Source organism: Lepidochelys kempii, chromosome 11 (genome assembly GCF_965140285.1).
Source record: "Lepidochelys kempii isolate rLepKem1 chromosome 11, rLepKem1.hap1, whole genome shotgun sequence".
Lineage (NCBI taxonomy): Eukaryota > Metazoa > Chordata > Testudines > Cheloniidae > Lepidochelys > Lepidochelys kempii.
The window spans coordinates 17,201,260-17,221,683 of NC_136390.1; the positions used below are offsets into that span (position 1 = coordinate 17,201,260).

At 41.7% G+C, this 20,424-nt stretch overlaps 1 protein-coding gene across 15 annotated transcripts in view; it reads right to left on the reverse strand.

Annotated features, from left to right (window-relative positions):
• The window catches only part of NCKAP5 (NCK associated protein 5), a 623,444-nt gene that overhangs the window by 47,826 nt on the left and 555,194 nt on the right, over positions 1–20,424 (reverse strand). Inside the window, exon 15 of one of the 15 annotated variants that reach the window (XM_073305296.2) lies at positions 8,944–9,688. The exons of the other annotated variants lie outside the window; for them this stretch is intronic. Coding sequence (XP_073161397.2) covers positions 9,678–9,688 — 11 coding nt within the window. The 3' untranslated portion in view covers positions 8,944–9,677. Of the gene's footprint in view, positions 1–8,943; positions 9,689–20,424 lie in introns of those variants that run through there. 15 annotated transcript variants of the gene reach the window in all.

Genomic DNA, 20,424 nt, shown 5'->3' on the forward strand with positions numbered 1-20,424 from the left:
TCAACAAGCTATAATCTGTCCCTAGATCTAAACACAATGAACATCACAACTTCCTATGTAGTGTGCTAACTTTTCAATGTGCATTACTGCTTTATACCTGAAAGCTTATTTTATTAATACAAATAAACTATTGTTCATAGATGTGTGGGTTTTTTCCCGAAGAATGATTTGCATTATTAAGTGAATGAGTATTAAGTATTCCTGTGTGCTGGATTTTAACTTCTATGAGGCAACTGCCAAATCAAAGTATGTGGAACACTCATCAGGGATGGCTCCCAAGCCAAACTGCTTAAGCACAAATATGACTCCTTTAGGTTCTCTTAGCCCTGTACTGGGGTTTCAGTTGGACTACTTGCATTACTAAGTGCTGGTCAGTATGTGTAAGGTTACATAATCAAACTCAAAGATATAAAATGACTCAGCAGAACATTCATGTGCCAAAAGGAGTCATATTTGAGCTTAATTGCTATGGTTAGGGAGTCTTCCCCTCTAAGGAATTTGGCATACTTGCCAGGGAGGCGGTGGTGGTTTGTTTTATTTGTATTTTTTGCCTCAGGGAAGAGAGGCACTATTCCACAGGCATGACTTTGTTATAGTGATCACAGACTTACCATCTGCCATACTACTGACCAAATAGTCAAGAATCAGTCTCTGAAATACCGAAAGAATTTTTCCTTTGCCTGGAGTTGATTCTGCCTACAAAACAAAAGTCACTATAACTCCTGTGCAGATGCATTCTTCCAAACTGAAAACAGAAATAGGCCCATGACTTTGAGACATTTACAGGAGATCACAAACCTCCTCACTCCAGAAGGGGACCTTCTGACACCTTGTGACAGGCAGCAAACAATACTATCTCCATATTTCCCTATGGATGGCACAACTTGAGGAATACCTCTGGGTTTAGCGAGGCTTCCTCCCACAAGCTGTTACTTCTACATAAGGCATTGGCCATTATGCTCTCTGATCTAAGAATTGACTGAACAGTTATGCATGTGTAGGAATTTCAGTCTAACTTCCACATTTTCATAGATAAGATGATCATCCAGTCTGGTCTGGATTCCCCTAGTCTGGTAAGGTAGACATCATGGTACTGTAGTCTGACAAACCTTGGACTTTAGTGTCCTGTGGTAACAGCATTGAGACCTCTGCAGACAAAAAGCAACTGCATATTTTATAGTCTGAAATAGGTCTCTGAAAACTTAGCAAGATTTAAAGAGGGACTGGATGACTATATTGATAAACAAGAATATCTAGAGTTCTAATGTTAATGTTAATAGAAAAATTTTGTAAGGGATATAAAACATGCTTCAGGATTTACACCAATCTCTTGCTATTAAAATGAGACCTTCATGGGGGCAAATTATCCCACATCTACCTTCTATGGAGTCCTTCAACTTCCTCTGAAGCATCCGGTCACTGTCAGAGATAAGTTACTGAAGTAGATGGATGTCGGGTTGGAGCCAGTCTGACAAGTCCTGTGTTCCTATGGTATGCCCCGTACACTGCTTACTTAAAAATCAGACGGTAGAATCCATGCATCTCCCTAAGTAAGGATTAGTCAGGGTAGGTTGGCAACCATGGACAAATATTTCATCTTGTTAGGACACCTCATCCTGGTATAGAAATGAGGCCTGGTGTAGGATACATTAAAATGATTAGATTTTTTCTCTTTAAAATACCAGCAACACATTCACAGAACTCATCACTGGCCAAATTCCTGGGTTGTTTTAAAATAATCACATTACATAAAAGAAGGTTCTTACATAAGACACCTCTTGTTTCCGGTTTCAGATAATGTGCAATTTGGGAAATCATTATTTGAAAAAAGAAGACAAGATGAACAGTACAACAAGAAACCCAGAGTGCCTGATGCTTCTGTCCTTTCTCAGGTTAAAATACCACATTGATGTAAATAGGGGAGTTTAGCCCAAATAAGGACTCCTAAATGAAAAAAAAAAATAAATAAAGCATGTACATGGAGGAGCCTCTTCACAAGGCTTGGCTTTGTCACTCTTATCCATATGAATAGTACCTTACTCTGCAAGTACTGATTTCAATGAGGCTGCCTGCAAAGTAAAGTACTATTTAATGTGAGTAATGAGGCAAAATCAGGGCCTACATAACTTTGAGATTAGGTACAAAGAAGCACTCTTGGGTTGAGCTTCCACAAACCAGAGTTCAACCTTAGAGAAGGCGTGAATCTCTGAAAATAGGATTTTATAATGGAAGTGATGACATAGCCTTTCAGTACAGCTTCTTAGATGCACTGCTCCAATAATTTACAAAACTATTCTTATTCAGAAAAAAAAAGGCATTGGCAATGTATTCTCTTCTTCTGGATTCTTGGTAGAGCTTTCCAAAACATCTGATTTGTGAAAATAGTGGATCAAAGACTCACTTTCCACTCATAAATTCTTACCAGATGTTTGGTTTATTGAGGAGTTAGCCAATAATCTGAACAGATCTCAATTATTCCTTAAATAGGAGTCTAATTCCAATTAATTAAAAATATTTGTAGGGTTTTTAAAATATAAAGCAGTGTAAGTTCTAAATATTACCAAGTTTGGGGATGCATTTACATGCATGCATATATAATAATGATTAAATAATCCTTAGAGTGCCTTACATTTGAAATAAAATGAATGAGCCCCTGATCAGCAAAGCAATTAAGTACATAGCCATATTCAAAATAATGGGACTATTTATGTGCTTGAGGGTAAGTGTATGTCTGTGTGTTTGCTGGATAAACAAAATATATGTTTCTGGACATGTGTGCAGACAAGGAGTTATATCTCTCTAGTTTTAGATTCCAGCATGCCCTAATCAAAGCATTGTCTTGTATTGACCTGTGCTAAGATTGACAGAGGATGGTCAAAAGTCAATCCCACTTCTCCAAACATGTCAGGATTTCTGGAAACTTTGCTAATCACAACAGCTCTGAATCAGAGGGCATCACAAGGTTAACACAAACATTTTTGCTGGTTACCTTAATGTAAACAAACAACATTACTTCTATTTCAAAGCACAGAATTCCTTTAACAGTTATAACTGTAGTAGAACTAGGAAAAGTGTATACTATACTGGCTACCAGAGCTAATTTTAATGGCAAGTCATGTAGATTGTCACATTGGCTATCTAAACTTAAAAAATAACAAAATGTTTTTAGGGACATAGAGAATCTGTGTTCAAACAGTATATAGGGAGCTCTCATTAAACCTGGCTTCCTGGATAGTGTAACCACAACTATCCTTGGCCCACAGGGTCTTAATTTCTTTCATATTAATGGTTCGCTTTATGTAAAAAAGGTTACATTTACCCTTGAGTAGAGGGCACACATCACTAGAACTAGTGGGGAAAAAATCACACAGACATTTTTGAATTTTTGGCCAAAAACCCAAAAGTGTTTGGTGGAAATCCTTTGGTTTTTGGCTGAAATGTTTTGACAAGAAACCCAAAATTTTTCACAGAAAGCAGACACTTTTCATAATCAAATTCATTTAGTTAAAAACCTAAATTACCACTGAAAAACAGTTTATGGAAAATTCTTGACCCATTCTGCTCACCACTTAGCCCTCAAAATAGTGTTTAAAGTGATACATAACTCTTGTGTGGGCTGTCTTCACAGGGGTGAATGACTGCACTGAAAATGAAGGAGACATATTCAAACCACTAAAATGAAGCCCCCCAAAATATTCTGCAAGTGCTCTTTCTTTGCATGAGAAATTCATCCTGTCTCTAAAAGTTACACTGGCATATGCAGCAGATGATATGATGTGGCTTTTGAGCCAGATATGAGCACAACTAATTTTTTTGGTATTTTGAAACATGCCAGATTATTAATTATCACTCTTTCTTCTTTCATAATAATATCTCCAGTGTAAATAGATCTCTGCAAAACTGCTTTACCAGTTAATAAACATCTTTAAACTACATGTGGTATTGGCAAGAAGAATTTAAACTACAGATGGCAGAACAGATCTCTTTATTTGCACATCCTTCTCTTCATCTGCAGTGCTAACGTAACTACAAAAAAAATGTACATAATTCTGCCAAACTGATGTCAGTTTTCAAGCAGATTATTCCTTTTGGGCTTATACTACCATTTGATATAATTAGTCAAAGATGAATGCATCAGTTGTTTACTGTCTGGATTAGAAGCATGACCAATATGCACACCTGAAGAAGCTAAGCCTACTGTAGGTAAAAATCAGAGGAGAATTAGAGGTAACGATTTGTATGAACATGATTCTCTTCTCACTTACAGTAGTTTTACACTGATGTAATCCTATTAATTGCAATGGAGTTTTTCCTAATTTATACCAGGGAACATGAGAAGAATCAGGCCCTGTATCTTCAAACTGATTAATCTAAATATGAGCTTTGCCCAGACTCAGGGTTGCTCAAATCAGGGTTGCAGTTCAGATCCAATTATAATTAAAATTTTTCTATAAAACTATGTTGTGGTCCTTATTTGTCCTTCCCCACTTATCCAACCATGCCTCTTATTGTCTCACCCCTTCTCCTGCCTTTCTGCATTTCATCCAACTTCAATACCCTTACTGTACAATTCTCCCACAAATATCTGCATGCTCTTTCCCATGACACCCCTATCCATGGAACTTCCAGTCTGAGTGGAAATACCAGACCACTACCCTCTCTTTGTTCACCTACCTCTCCAAAGACACACTTCTGCCTACAACAATAAGTCAGACACATTTATTTGGAATATTGATAGCAAGTAATAATAATAATCTTCTGCTCTACCATATTGTATGCTGACTTTTACCATATACTGTTATTCCTGTCCATCTTCCCTCTCCCATTTTGTTATCTCTCTTCCTGCATTATGACAAGACAGATTGTAAGCTTTTTGGGACAGGGATCATGGGTGAAATCCTTGTCCCTATTCAAATCAACAGAAGTTTTGTTAGGATTTCATCACATGTATTCTCATTTGTGATTTACCTAGGGCATTTTTGGGCAATGTCAATTATTTTTAAGAACAAAAGTTGTAAAAACAAAATTATTTATGGACACTTGCACTTGTTCCTTATCTTTCCCAAAACATTAGTTGTTCCTCCAATTTGTTATAATTATTTACTGGGAAAAGATTTACATTTTATCCAAGAAAATTAGACATTAGGATAACAAGTTTGATATGCCTTAACAGGAATAGTAGGGCCTTTAATTGATGTAAGGTGAAAATTCTAGCTCTGTGTGTAAGACTCATTGTGAATTTTTAACAAAATTGAATTGCACCTACAGGATGTGAACAGGGTCAGGGTAGAAATGGGTTTGTTTTGGAAGGGATCAGACTCCTCCTTTTTGACTATACATAATTTTGGCTGTACATTCTCACCTGCCAATCAGCATTAATGATTTGCAAGTGTGCTTAGGCTCTCCCAACTGATGAATAATAGATGAAGAGAAGGTGAAATCCTCAAATCAAATGTACAGGATGAATCCAAGTTAAGCAAAAGAAATGATAAATTATTGCTGTAGCAATGCAGAAGTGTGGCTATTCCTGATGCTTCCATAGTTCAAACGTGTAGTACCGCAGCCTGAGAAAGGATAGTCAGCGTATGTAGGTACTAAACTGGGACTCAGGAGATTGGGGCTCAGCCACAGGCTTTGCATGTGACCTTGGGCTAGTCACTTAGGCCAGGAATTTTAAGGGATTTAGTCACTTAAAGATGCACATAGGCGCCTAGTGGGACTTTCAAAAGCACCTGGGCCTCTAACTTCCATTGAAATCAATGCGACATGGGCACTAGGTGCTTTTGAAAATCCACTAGGCACCTAACTGTATACTTAGGTGCCTAAATACCTTTAAAATCTGTTCTATAAAGAGCCTGAGACTTAGGAACCTAAGTCACTTTTGAAAATGAGACTTAGGCATGGCAACGCCAAGTGGAGCAATGCCTCAATACCTTTACAATCTGGGACTTAATTTCTCTGGCTCAGATTTCTAAAGCTATTTAGGCCCCTAACTCTCATTGAGTTCTGTGCCATTGGTTTCAATGGGAGTTAGGCCCCTAAACACCTTAAAAAAATCTTGCCCTTTGTGCCTCAGTTCTCCATCTTAAAAATGAGACTATCAATACTCCCCTACTTCCCAAGAGAGTTGTAAGAATAAAGCCATTCACGTTTAGCACTCAGATACAATAGTGATGGGGCCATATCTACATAGATAAACAGAGCGCCACAGACATAGAGGCCATGAACTGAATCCTAGCAAATGTTTTCTGGTTTTACTCACATTCAGTTGTGACCAGTTCAAACCTCAGTCTCAACCCTAGTACCACTGAGGGTGGAAGTCAGAGTTCACTGACTGGTATTGCTGAAGTCTTAGTCTAGGATAAACCAGGAAACTTGACTGAAAAGGTTGGGAGCCACTGATAACATGCTCTTGCAGGAACCTTGTGTAACTGGCGCGTGGTCTCATTCACGTTAGGAGAGCCTCCTTCACTTTTCTGCTAGTGAACAGACAAGAGCAGTGACAGAGCTCTGAGTCCATACATTTTGTCTCAGGCACTATGAAGTCATTTATAAAAGATGTGCACAAGAAGCTCTGTATATTGCAAATGCAAAAGAGAATGTACTATATTTATTTTAGTAACATCACCGATTTGTTTTTAATAGCACAAAACAGTGCTAAAATAAAAGCTATATAAATATTAAATGAGGCTTTAAATAATTTATTAGTTATGCCCAGAGGGTGATTTTACTTAACCGTAATGTAATAACTATATATATACACACACACACACACACACGTGCAACTAAATGGCTTTATTTCCCAATTAATGTAGTGAAAACCTGTTAACAGACTTTTCTGGGTGACTTTCAGTTGAGCTATAATCTTTCTTATTTCAGCACACAAGTTCAGTTCCTCCAGACCAGATGATATTCTAATCACTGTATCTGAAAGCTAACTGTGTGTAAACAGAAAGCAGCAGTTGGTGACAAATTGTCATGATCTAAAGCCAAAACAATGAATACTGATTTCTTTCAGAAAGTGTTTTCCCCATAACAAATGTCTGTAATATATATGCTAGGTGGTGTTTCAAAAACATCATTAACATGAGTGGTTGGGAACAGCATACTGTACCACTCTGCCTGCTAGAGGCTGGAGAGAGACAAATAATTAATGAAAAATAAATTTGATTTTTTTTCTGTTTATGAATGGTCCTCAGATTGTGAAATTCTCAGATATATTTAATATTCAAAGTGACGCATGAATTTCTTCAGCGAATATTTCATGCTCGTGGAGATTACTGTTGAAATTGTGCTATGCTGATTAAAGTCAATGAAAAGACAGCTACTGATTTCAATAGGCTTTGGACAGGCTTGAATGAGTTATGTAACTAACTGGTAAGAATGTGAATTTTGAATTACATATTAAAATAAAAAATAAAAAAATAAAAATTTGAAATTCATTTTTTGCACTTCAAGCATATTTCAGCATTCAAGATTAAAATTTGTTTTTCAGGAACATACATGCTCCTAAAACCCATTCCACCATTTGTACAAACAGAACAGAAAATCAGTGTGTGCACAAGTGAAGTGAATTGGAAAAAAACCCGAACAAACATCAATAGAAAATGTTTTGTAATATTCCCTCTGCTCCACTACAGACATGTGAAGTAGCGTTAATGGGAAACGCATGACCAAAGCTCCATACAGAGAGACGAAGATGTGTCCGTCCACAAGTGGTTTTAACCAAAATATGTACTAACCAAAAGCAATAATCTCTAAAGTGAAAAGTCTAAAATATAAGGAAATCATATTTATATGGAGAATAATGTCTTATACTACGCCAACTAATTGGGATAAGTACTGTATTCTCTATATGCATGATATAAAGTAGGATAAATCGGGCCAGATCTTAAGCTGATGTAAATCAATATAGCTCCAGTGACTTCTGAACTATGGCTCTGGGCCAATGTGTTTAAATGGTATTTTAAATCCTGAAGAATAGTAGATTTTAAGTATCCAGAATACTAATCAGGGTATTACCTGCATATAACTGTAGGAAACATCAGGTTTTCTATCATTCCAATTACATAATTTAGTACTTCCAGGTGGATAAATGTAATGACAAAAAATAAAATGAACAGCAAATCATTGTGACTAACACGGAAATGTTGATCCAAGATATTAATATTCTCCACAGAAAGGAGAGCTAAACAGTATACCATAGCGTTGCTGCAGGAGACTTGGCAATTATGAGCTGTTATGTGTATTATCCGTTTGAAGTAGGAATAAATTATTTGTCTTTGCCAGACTGTGAAGAAGGTAAGTTGACATAAATTAGGAGATACAAATTCATGCTAGTTTCTTATTCACAATAAAAGATTCTCCACCATCTTCAAATGTACACATAAAATTACATTCCATTATTGCAGACTCCTTCATACCATCACTTCAGAAATACTTTTCAGAAGACACTCAATAACCAAACAATAGTTAATGGCCTAGGCAGCACACAGTATCTGCAGACACACTTTCTAAAGGCTCTGCAAATTGCATGTTGATCCCAAGGATGGGAACACTCACATGGGCAGGGGAGTCATGGATAGGCAGAGATCCCTTGTACACTGGTCACATGCATGACAGAGAGGGAGATAAAGGAGATTTTGGAGACAGGAAGAAAGGGGGAAATACAGGGAATGCTGGCTGGGTGAGAATATAAGACACTTGTGGGGGGGGGGCATGAAGAGCAACAGGCACTGAGATAATATTAAACCTGTTCTGGGATGGATCTGAGAGGGAGGAAAAAAACTACAGAGAGACCACTGGAATCCACCAACTGTCTGCACACCCATCCCTTTTGCGTGGCATATTTTGCACTGCTGCTTGGCACATAATTAGCATATGTTATTATTAGCATATGGAACATGACAGCTCCCCACCTGTCTGCATAGCCAAAAAATTCTGTGCCTGTAGACTGAGTGGTGCAGAGATTTTGAAAAGTGCCCTCTCATGGGGGAACACAGAGCAAAGGAATTGGCAGGGACAGTAGTTGCTTTTGTAGTATAGTAGCAGGTGAAGGTACTAGTCTGAATGGCTTCTTCCTGTAATTAGTTCTGTCCTTTCTGTAAATCTGTGCATGAGTCCATAGGGCTACCCTTTCGTACTATGCCAAATGACTGAGAGAGCATGAGGCACCCTGCCACATCATCTAGAACGTATGTAGGTCTGGTAGGCTTTGATGTTGCAAGAGGTAAATAGTTTATTTTTAACATTTATTAATACTCAACCTGCTGAGGTACAGTGGCCGAGTAGGCTGCAAATGTGGCTGATAAGCTGTAGCCCCATTACAAAGTCTCAGTTCAGCGAGCACTCGCATTAAAACCTGTGTACAAACTCACAATGGTTGGGTTCTTGTAAGGCTTAATTGTCAACCATGTGTGCGCCCTTAGGGCTTTTGAAAACAGGTTGCATTCTGGGTGTGCAAATAAGTACATGACTACAGGTACCACTGTTCACATATAAATGACTCATTGAACATGTGACCCCTTACTATTTCTCACATTAAACATAACACCTTCAGAGTACAGATTCCAAATACATCAGAAACAGATTGGAAATTGATTCAATGCTACCAGTGTTGTTACAGCCAGTAACCTAGCGCTCTCTCATCTGTAGAGACTTTTAGGTATTCAATCGCCTTACTTGAGTGCTGAAAGGGAAGATAAAGCAAATATCATTCCTTTATCTGATCATGTGTAAAATGAATCAACCAACCACTGTCTGTGATAAGATGATTGCTAAATGATTCTTCTCAAATTCTATCAATGGACTGACGAAAAAAATTAAGACTGACATTGATAAGTTACTTTCTCAGGCATGGAGGTTTCATGACGAGAGGATTTCTTTAGAGCCCAACACACACCTTAGCAGAGGAGTCCCAGGATCTTCCCCAAATTTGAACAACTTCTGAATGACTGTACCTATTCCTAACCACATTTTAATTTCAATCACCTTTCTTTACTAAATGGACAGCCTCAATTTGTTCACTGTCATTTGTTTTGTTATGTGATTTCATTTTATCTTGATAATTCATTATTGCCCTCACCTAATCTGCCCACAGTTTTTCAGGACTCTCTAAAGTAAATGTATTTACTCAAATATGTCAGACATAATGGGCATATTACAGCATGACATGTGTCAGACTTAATACATAGACCACATTAATTGAGTTTGTTTCCATCATGTCTATCTTCATATTCTCAGAATGGAAAAACATGAAACCAGACAGTTACAACTTACTTAATATCAACATAACAAACTACCCAGCTGCAGCATTTTTAAAAATGGTGAATGTTGTAATGTTAATTAATGATTTGCTTGGTAGGAAAAGAGAATAGTGGGATAATTTCATGCATATTTACTAATTATGACAGAGAGACCTTGATAGTACCATTAGGTATGAGGATGGAATAACACTAGAAAGGAAAGCATATCTCCCAGCCTACCTACAAAATGATCCATATTGAGTTCTGGGAATTTGCCTAACTGCTGAAGGCACTTAAAGACCTACAAGCCATGAAAAAGCAGCCTCTAGTGACTTAAAGGGCTCAGTTGGGAAAATGGGCAGAGCAGGAGCTATTCTTGGGAACCTGCTCAGTATATATTAGGTTTCAGGGCAATGTGAGCAGGAAACCAACTAGGTTCACTGATGGAGGCAGCTGATGAGAAATGATCTGAGGACTTATGCTTCTCTTGCTGGATAAGAAGGATCCATTGGAGGAGCAGTTCTGAATAGAGGCTTTACAGAGATGCAGTTTGAATGTCAAGAGACTGAATTGGAGAGTAAGACTGTTTTAAAGGCCTAGATTCCAGAAGGAAACCTAGCGTCTGGAACAAAGGCACATTGAAAAGAAGCAGCAGAAACAATATCTGTGGAGCCACATAAAATGTATGCTCAAACCCATGGTCTGATCAAGAGTAAAGAGCAGGTTTGGGGTTCTTTTGATGAGAGTGAAGGTGGGATTTGACAGACAATTTGGGGCAGGGGAGGTGATGGGAGGAATAGGGAGGGAGAAAATTGATCCCTCCTACCGCCAACATTTGGTTATTACATAAAAACATAACAGCTATACTGGGTCAGACCAAAGTCCATCTAGCCCAGGATCCTGTCTTCCAACAGTGGCCAATGCCAGGTGCTTCAGACGGAATGAACAGAACAGGTAATTATCAAGTGATCCATCTCCTGTCACCCAGTCCCAGCTTCTGGCAAACAGAGGCTAGGGACACCATTCCTGCTCATCCTGGCTAATAGCCATTGATGGACCTATCCTCCCTGAACTTATCTAGCTCTTTTTTGAACCCTGTCATAGTCTTGGCCTTCACAACATCCTCTGTCAAAGAGTTCCACAGGTTGTCTGTGGCACTTAGGCACATTTGATTGATAACCTAAGAATTTTTAAGATGACCCTGGTCAGGAGTTATGGCACTGTCTCCCCACACCACTTTGTCCTTGCACCTCAGTGAAGCTTACAGTGATTGCCATTTTTACCAAAGTGGCTTTCTATTTAGGTGATGTGAATGCACATTTATCAGGAGAAATCTGCTCAAAGAAATAAGCCAAAGCTTTGTCCTACAGCAGAAAGTAAGTCTGTGAGATACAACACTTAAATACCAAGGTGATTGGTGACTTATAAATACCCTAAATAGATGGATACTGTAGGTAAAAAAACTAATGCATTCATTTATAGCACTCATCTGCCCCTCATTTTATATAGTGTATAAAGCTATTGTAAGTACTGAATCAGACAATATTTGGATGCAGTTTTGGATAAGGATATTATGCGTAGATTTTTGATACCACAACAAAAACTTTTAATGCTGACACTTCACTTTATAAGTCAACCCTATTCACCGTCAACAGTATTTTACATCTAGCTAATTTGCTATCAATTTATCTGTTAAACTTGCTATCCAGAGCATTCCTGTTTCCCACTGAAATTTAATTTTGATCACTTGTCTTGTTTCTTTTGTGTAAAACTTAAAGGTGTACACCTATAAATACAATCCTTGCTGCAAAAGACCAATAGCCCAAAATTTCAGGAGCATTAAAAATGCCACTGAATTCAACCAAACATTCTTTTAAAATAAGGAAATCTACAAAAAAGCTATGTGAAAAACAGACCTTCCTTTTTGGATCAGATTGCCTTTAAATTAAACTGCAGAACCTTTCTGCAAGGTTGTTCTTGGAAAGCAAAAAACGATGGTATAGGAAAGTGTCTCCTATAAGGTAGAGATGATTATCGAGAACTTTAATGGAATTGAGCACCATAGTACAGCAGAACTATAAAAGAAACCTTGACCTGAGTATATTTTTATTCTGTCACAAAAAACCTAAGTCTACAATGCATTTTTAATATTACTTAACAGTTTGGATGCCTGACCCTCTGTCTATTTTGAGACTTCCTTAAGCCCCTTTCAATCATTTGTTAGCTTTTCCCCCCTCTGCATTATTGACAAATCAACATCTCTAGAGTCTGCCAGTTAACACTGGATGAATTTATCTAGGAAACTGACCTGAGCCTTTCGCCAAAACTTTTATCTTCTTTATTTTTGCATGGTTCTGCACTTCAGATCAAATACTCAACATAAACAATAAGGGCCACTGCTGTAGTAGGATAATGCCTCCCCAAGAGCTTGACTATTATCTCTGTGGCACTTCAAACCCCTGCTCACCTGGGGAAATTAAGCCCTGAACACAAATATCAAACCCATACATCCCACCTGGTAGTATCTTATGCTTTCAAAAGACCAGCTGAACGTCTAACTCCAACAGTAAATCCTGAAACATTTTGGATCACTATCCTAATCCCTGTCCTATCAATAATTTGCTTAGCATGCCATCCACAGTGCTGAAACTAATTACAGTGCAGTTAATATGAACTGATTTTTAACTCATTTTACCAGCATTTCTTGGGCCCAAACTCTGCACACAGTGCTCTCACTGATTTCAAGTCACTGTATGCTTTCATTTGACAGCAGCCTTTGTCCCGCAATGATTTAGCCCAAGCAATGGCACACTGGAAATAAAACACAGAAACAATTACATTATGCAGGCTTGTGAGGTGCTGTGCTTTAGTTAACTTAAGAGAAGGCGCAAGAACTCCTAGTTAGAGAAGGGGATTGAGCGCTAAGAGTTCTGGATTCTATTCTGTGCTCTGTTAATCACCAGCAGACTGACCATAGCTTTATTATATCTTATGCCTGTCTTGCAAATTACCCAATTAATAAAATAGGCATAATAATACTTATCTACCCAAAAGAAGTGTTAAGAGTCTTAATTAATGTATGTAAAGCACTGAATGGTCCTTGGATGCAGGTGCAATATAAAGAGAAAATGTTCTAACATTCGTCTCTTTTTTGGCTAACCCAAAGAGTCTATAATATCTTTAAATCTATTTAGATCAAATGCTTAATAATAAAACATTAGCAACTGATAGTTTACACGTTATTTGTTTAACAGATTCAGGAGGATGTAATTATTGAAAAATGATGAATCAGAGTTGTCTTACATGGTGCCAAGTTTAAAGGCTGTAAAATACTATCTGACTTACATATTAGCTAATTGTGCAGAACTGATACCAATTTAGGCATTTTACATTGACAACTATAGTCAAGAATGTCTTTTTTCTTCAACTCATTCAGTTCTGTTTTGTAAGATTTTAGTTCCTTCAGTTAGAGCACAGAAGAAAAATGACAGTATGCCAGGTTCATTACAATGTAGCTACACAACAACTCACCATAATAAACTTTAAATTATGGTTTTGAAATGACTGCTGAGAAAGTCAGAAATAGAATGTATTTAACGCAGACCGGCTGGAGTCTGGTGTCCATAGAGAGTCATGCTGAGTGCTGGCAGCAAAAATACCAACATGGGAGCAGACTAGCATAAGAGGAGCATAAAACACAGCAAAGCCTGATTCAGGTAAAAGCATCTCTGTTCAGGAAGGATGTTTGAACATGTCTTTCAGTTGGGCTTAATTCCTACGAAGTAAATGAAACGTAGCATGTTTACGTTCTTTCCTGAATTGGGGCCAGCTTGCTAACACTAAAAAACAAAAACATTGCTTAGGGCCCTTCTATGTACTCCATCTTTTATGTAACAATGACACCTATACAGTGCACTGCCGTGCATCTTCTAAGACCTCTATGACATTAAGTGATGAAGCCTCACAACAAACCCTGAAAGAAAGGTCTGTACATTTTAACAACAGGGAACAGACAGAGGGTAGATTCTGTGCCAGAACTCTCAGCCCAAGGGGAGGAGGTGCTAAGGTGGCTTTAAGCCACCTTTGCACACCTGGATCCTCAGCTGTGTCAGGAGCCTCATTTACGACAGATTCCCAGGAGTGCTCTATGAAATGCAGGATTGGCTTGGAATCACTGCAGTGCTGCCTGGAATCTCCACAGCACCACATACAGACAAGCCCTCTGTCACTCTTGACATACCCCCTATACCAGAGCCTATGAAGAGGTCCTCAGAAGGCTGCCTTACCATTGACCACCACAGTGCCTGTATTGAGAAAATCCTCCCCTGGGGCAGATCTGGGTTTTTTAGAGCCCCTTTATGCTGCTCTGGTGCTTTTACCCAGCACTGAAGGACCAGAGCAGGGGTGCCGATGTCACCCAGATAATTTAAGTGGCTTACTCATGGCTATACCATGAAACTGAGGCAGAGCCAGGCTTCCCGTTCAGGAGTGCCTTGAGACGGAGTCCCATGCCGCCTATATACCGTCAGCAGCTTATTTACATATAAGGTGTATCTTCGCTGCAACTGGGAAGTTTGATTTCCAGCATGGGTAGATGGATACATCCTACATCTGCTCAAGCTAGCTTGTTAAAAATAGCAGTGTAGCCACAGTGGAACACTGGCAGCCTCTAGGGTACAGACTTGGGTGTCTAGCATGAGCTGCTGCAGCCGCACAGCTAGTTTTAGCTCACTTGCATCCGATGAAGTGAGCTGTAGCTCACGAAAGCTCATGCGCAAATAAATTGGTTAGTCTCTAAGGTGCCACAAGTCCTCCTTTTCTTTTTGCGAATACAGACTAACATGGCTGCTACTCTGAAACTTGCTCAAATAGAGCTAGCATGTATCTCTCTCCCCACACTGGGAATAACACTTCCCAGCTGCAGTGCCTTCACATAACCTTCAGTTTATATGGAAAAAAATAAAACAAATTCTCAGACTCATAGAAATGTAGGGCCAGAAGGGATCTCAAGACGGCATCAAGTGTAGCCCTCTGTGCTGAGGTAGGACCAAGTAAACATAGGCCATCCCTAACAGGTGTTTGTTTCAATCTGTTCTTACAAACCGCCAATGACAGGGATTCCACAAACTCCCTTGGAAGCCTAGTCCAGAACTTAACTACCCTTATCAGGAAAAAACTTTCTACCTATATCACACCTAAATCTTTCCTGCTGCATTAGTTCCATTAGTTCTTGTTCTTAACTTCTATGGGCACAGTGAACAATTGATCACCATCCTCTTTATAACAGCCATTAGCATATTGGAAGACTGTTAACTGGTCTTCTTTGTCATTGCCATCTCATGAGCAGCCAGCCCTAGTAGTCTGAGCCAGAGTCCACAGTCATGAGACAGGGGTCAAGAGTCAGCTGGGTCAGTATACCAGGAGGTCAGAGGCAAGAGACAACTGGAGATCAACACCACAAGATAGATGCCAGGAGTCACATGGAGTTGGGATGCCAGGAAACCAAGCCAGGGGAGCAGCAGCAGGAAGCGCAAAGCATACAAGTCCAGAGAAGCATAGAGGCCAGTGGTTCAAACACTTTCCTGTTCTTGCTGCTGGCTTAAATAGGGCCAGCGGGCCAATCTGCTGATCTGGGACTCTGCCAGTTGGACCTCATTGGTGGAGCCTCACACTGGGTCTGGGTGTCATTGGTCCCAGGTAAGCAATTGTCAGCGGTCTTCCTGGTGGAGGGTTGGAGCATGACTGCTCCCATAAGCCTCATTGGCTCAGGTTTGAGACCTGTGGGGTACGACATAGCCCCCTTCCCTACAGGTGTGGTCCAGGTTTTTCAGGGTATCTCCTATGGCAGGGGTGGCAAACTATGGCCCGCCAGCCGATTTAATCTGGCCCTCGAGGTCCTGCTGAGGAGCGGGGTCTGGGTCTTGCCCTGCTCCCGTGCCCCAGCCGGGGAGCCGAGTTAGGAGCCACTCCACATATGTGTGCTTCAGCTCCACATGGCTCCCAGAAGCAGCAGCATGTCCCCCGTCCAACTCCTATGTTTAGGGGCAACCAGGGGGCTCCACGTGCTGCCTCTGCCCCAAGCATTGCCCCCGCAGCTCTCATTGGCGGGAACTGCCTGCAGATGGGGCAGCACGCAGAGCTGTCTGGCTGTGCCTCCGTGTAGGAGCCACGGGGGACATGCTGTTGCTTCCGGGAGCTGCTTGAGGTGAGCTCTGCCCGGAGCCTGCACCCCTGAGCCCCTTCCATGCTCCCACCCCCTGCTCCAGCCCTGATCCCTCTCCCATCCTCCAAACGCCTTGATCCCAGCCCTGAGTACCCTCCTTCAGCCAAAGCCCCTCATCCCCAGCCCCACCCCAGAGCCTGTACCCCCAGCTGGAGCCCTCACCCCCCCACACACACCTCAAGCTCCTATCCCAGCCTGGAGCCCCCTCCTGCACCCTGAACTCATTTCTAGCCCCATCCCAGAGCCTGCTCCCCCAGCCAGATCCTCACGCCCCTGTCAAGGTTCCTCCCCCACTCTGAACTCTAGGGTACAGATGTGGGGACCTGCATGAAAAACCTCCTAAGCTTATCTTTACCAGCTTAGGTCAAAACTTCCCCAAGGTACAAAATATTACCCCCGTTATCCTTAGACTGGCCGCTACCACCACCAAACTAATACTGGTTACTGGGGAAGAGCTGTTTGGACGCGTCCTTCCCCCCAAAATACTTCCCAAAACCTTGCACCCCACTTCCTGGACAAGGTTTGGTAAAAAGCCTCACCAATTTGCCTAGGTGACTACAGACCCAGACCCTTGGATCTTAAGAACAATGAACAATCCTCCCAACACTTGCACCCCCCCCTTTCCTGGGAAATGTTGGATAGAAAGCCTCACCAAATTGCATAGGTGACCACAAACCCAAACCCTTGGATCTGAGAACAATGAAAAAGCATTCAGTGTTTTACAAGAAGACTTTTAATAAAAAATAGAAGTAAATAGAAATAAAGAAATCCCCCCTGTAAAATCAGGATGGTATATATCTTACAGGGTAATTAGATTCAAAAACATAGAGAACCCCTCTAGGCAAAACCTTAAGTTACAAAAAAGATACACAGACAGAAATAGTTATTCTATTCAGCACAATTCTTTTCTCAGCCATTTAAAGAAATCATAATCTAACACATACCTAGCTAGATTACTTACTAAAAGTTTTAAGACTCCATTCCTGTTCTGTCCCCGGCCAAGACGACTACAGACAGACACAGACCCTTTGTTTCTCTCCCTCCTCCCAGCTTTTGAAAGTATCTTGTCTCCTCATTGGTCATTTTGGTCAGGTGCCAGCGAGGTTACCTTTAGCTTCTTAACCCTTTACAGGTGGGAGGAGCTTTCCCCTGGCCAGGAGGGATTTCAAAGGGGTTTACCCTTCCCTTTATATTTATGACACGCCCCCCAAATCTCAGCTAGGGTGAAACACTGGCTGGGATTTCTTCCTGGAGCTCTAGGAAAACAGAGTTAATAAGACACATGCATCTCTAAATATACTACCAAGTACATAAAGACTAACAATATTTTCCACATCTCAAGGACGATTTTAACCAGTTGATTCTGGGAAACTTTCACGGGAGAGTGCATCAGCCACTTTGTTAGAAGCTCCTGAGATGTGTTGGATGTCGAAATCAAAATCTTGGAGAGCTAAACTCCACCGAAGAAGTTTTTTGTTAGTTTCTTTGACGGTGTGAAGCCACTTTAGTGCAGCATGGTCGGTTTGCAGGTGGAAACGCCGTCCCCAAACATATGGGCGTAGCTTTTCCAGAGCGTAGACAATGGCATAACATTCTTTTTCAGTGACTGACCAGTTGCTTTCCCTCTCAGACAGTTTTTTGCTGAGAAACACTACAGGGTGGAATTCTTGATCAGGTCCTTTCTGAATTAAAACTGCTCCCACACCACGCTCGGATGCATCTGTGGTTACTAGGAACGGTTTGTCAAAGTCTGGGGCCCTTAGTACAGGGTCAGACATGAGTGTCGCTTTAAGCTTGTTAAAGTCCTTCTGACACTTTCCGGTCCACTGAACAGCATTTGGCTGTTTCTTTTTGGTTAGGTCTGTCAGTGGGGCAGCGATTTGGCTGTAGTGCGGTACAAATCGTCTGTAATAACCGGCCAAGCCTAAGAAGGATTGAACCTGTTTCTTTGACTTTGGGACAGGCCACTTTTGGATAGCATCCACTTTGGCCTGTAGGGGGCTGATAGTTCCTTGACCCACCTGGTGTCCAAGGTAAGTCACTCTGTTTAGGCCTATTTGACACTTCTTAGCCTTAACAGTTAGTCCTGCCTCCCTTATGCGCTCAAGGACTTTTTGTAGATGTTCCAGGTGGTCTGCCCAGGAATCCGAAAATATGGCCACATCGTCAAGGTAGGCGACTGCATATTCTCCTAATCCCGCTAGGAGACCATCTACAAGTCTTTGGAAAGTGGCGGGTGCATTTCGCAGCCCGAAAGGGAGTACATTAAATTCATACAGCCCGAGATGTGTGATGAAGGCTGACCTTTCCTTGGCAGATTCATCTAGCGGTACCTGCCAGTACCCCTTGGTTAAGTCCAAGGTAGAGATGAACTGGGCCCTTCCCAGTTTCTCTAATAGTTCATCTGTGCGTGGCATGGGATAGTTGTCTGGGCGAGTTACAGCATTTAGCTTACGGTAGTCCACGCAAAAACGTATTTCCCCATCTGGTTTGGGAACTAGAACCACTGGAGATGCCCATGCACTTTCAGAGGGGCGGATTACACCTATCTGTAACATATCCTGGATCTCCCGTTCTATAGCAGTTTTAGCTTGAGGAGACACCCGGTAAGGTTGGACCCTAATTGGGTGAGCATTACCTGTGTCAATGGAGTGGTATGCCCGTTCAGTCAGTCCTGGGGTGGCTGAGAACGTTGGCGCGTAGCTAGTGCACAGCTCCTGGATCTGCTGTCGCTGCATACGCCCAAGGGTCATGGAGAGGTTCACCTCTTCCACACCACCAGCACATTTCCCTTCGTAGTAGACACCTTCAGGCCACTCAGCGTCGTCTCCTCCCTGGGCTGTAAACTGACAAACCTTTAATTCTCTGGATCGATTAGAAGAGCTGAGAGGCGGTGGGTTGCTCCGTGCCGCCGTCCAAGCTCTCTGGAGGCTTTCATCTGCTTCCTGTTCGGTCTGGAACTGTTCCCTTGATGCTGGAGACATCAGTTCCTCATGGGATTGTGGACCTAGGCTTGGTCCCTCTGGAAGCGATATAGGGGATGGAGCTGTTTCTGTTGACTGTGAACCGCTCTCCGCTGGTGCACTATGTTGGGATTCAGGCTCCGGCTGAGCCTCTTGTGTAGGGTTATCGGCTGCTGCCAGTTCAGGTTCGGTGGGGCCCTCTGGTGTTGAGGTTGCAAGTACTGGATTCAGTGCTGACACGGGGTCTGGTGTTGGTTGTTTGGCTGGTTCCGGTTCTGGGACTGGTTCCGTCTGGGTCTCTGGGACTGGATCCACTACTGCTGTTGCAGACATTGGCCTGGGGTCCAGGTCCATCACCTCTGACTGGGTCCTGATAGAAGTTTCCGGAACAGAGCTAGGCCTCACGGCTTGTTTAGCCTGGTTGCGGGTGACCATTCCCACCCTCTTGGCCTGCTTCACATGATTGGCCAAGTCTTCTCCCAACAGCATGGGGATGGGATAATCATCATAGACTGCAAAAGTCCACATTCCTGACCAGCCCTTGTACTGGACAGGCAACTTGGCTGTAGGCAAATTGAAAGAGTTGGACTTGAAGGGTTGAATCGTCACTTGGATCTCTGGGTTGATTAAATTGGGGTCCACTAAGGAAGCATGGATAGCTGACACTTGTGCTCCGGTGTCCCTCCACGCGGTGACCTTCTTCCCACCCACACTCACAGTTTCCCTCCGCTCCAAGGGTATCTGGGAGGTATCTGGGCCTGTGGACCTCTGGTGTGATTCCGGTGCAATGAACTGTAATCTGTTGGGGTTCTTGGGGCAGTTGGCCTTTACATGCCCCAGCTCGTTACACTTAAAACATCGTCCAGCTGACGGGTCACTGGGGCGAGGAGGGTTGCTGGAGAACGGGGTGGTGGGACGATAAGGGGTCTGGAGGGTTCTTTGGGAGGTAGGTGGGGCTTTGGGCGGCCCCCGGTAATAGGGTGTGGTCTGGGGT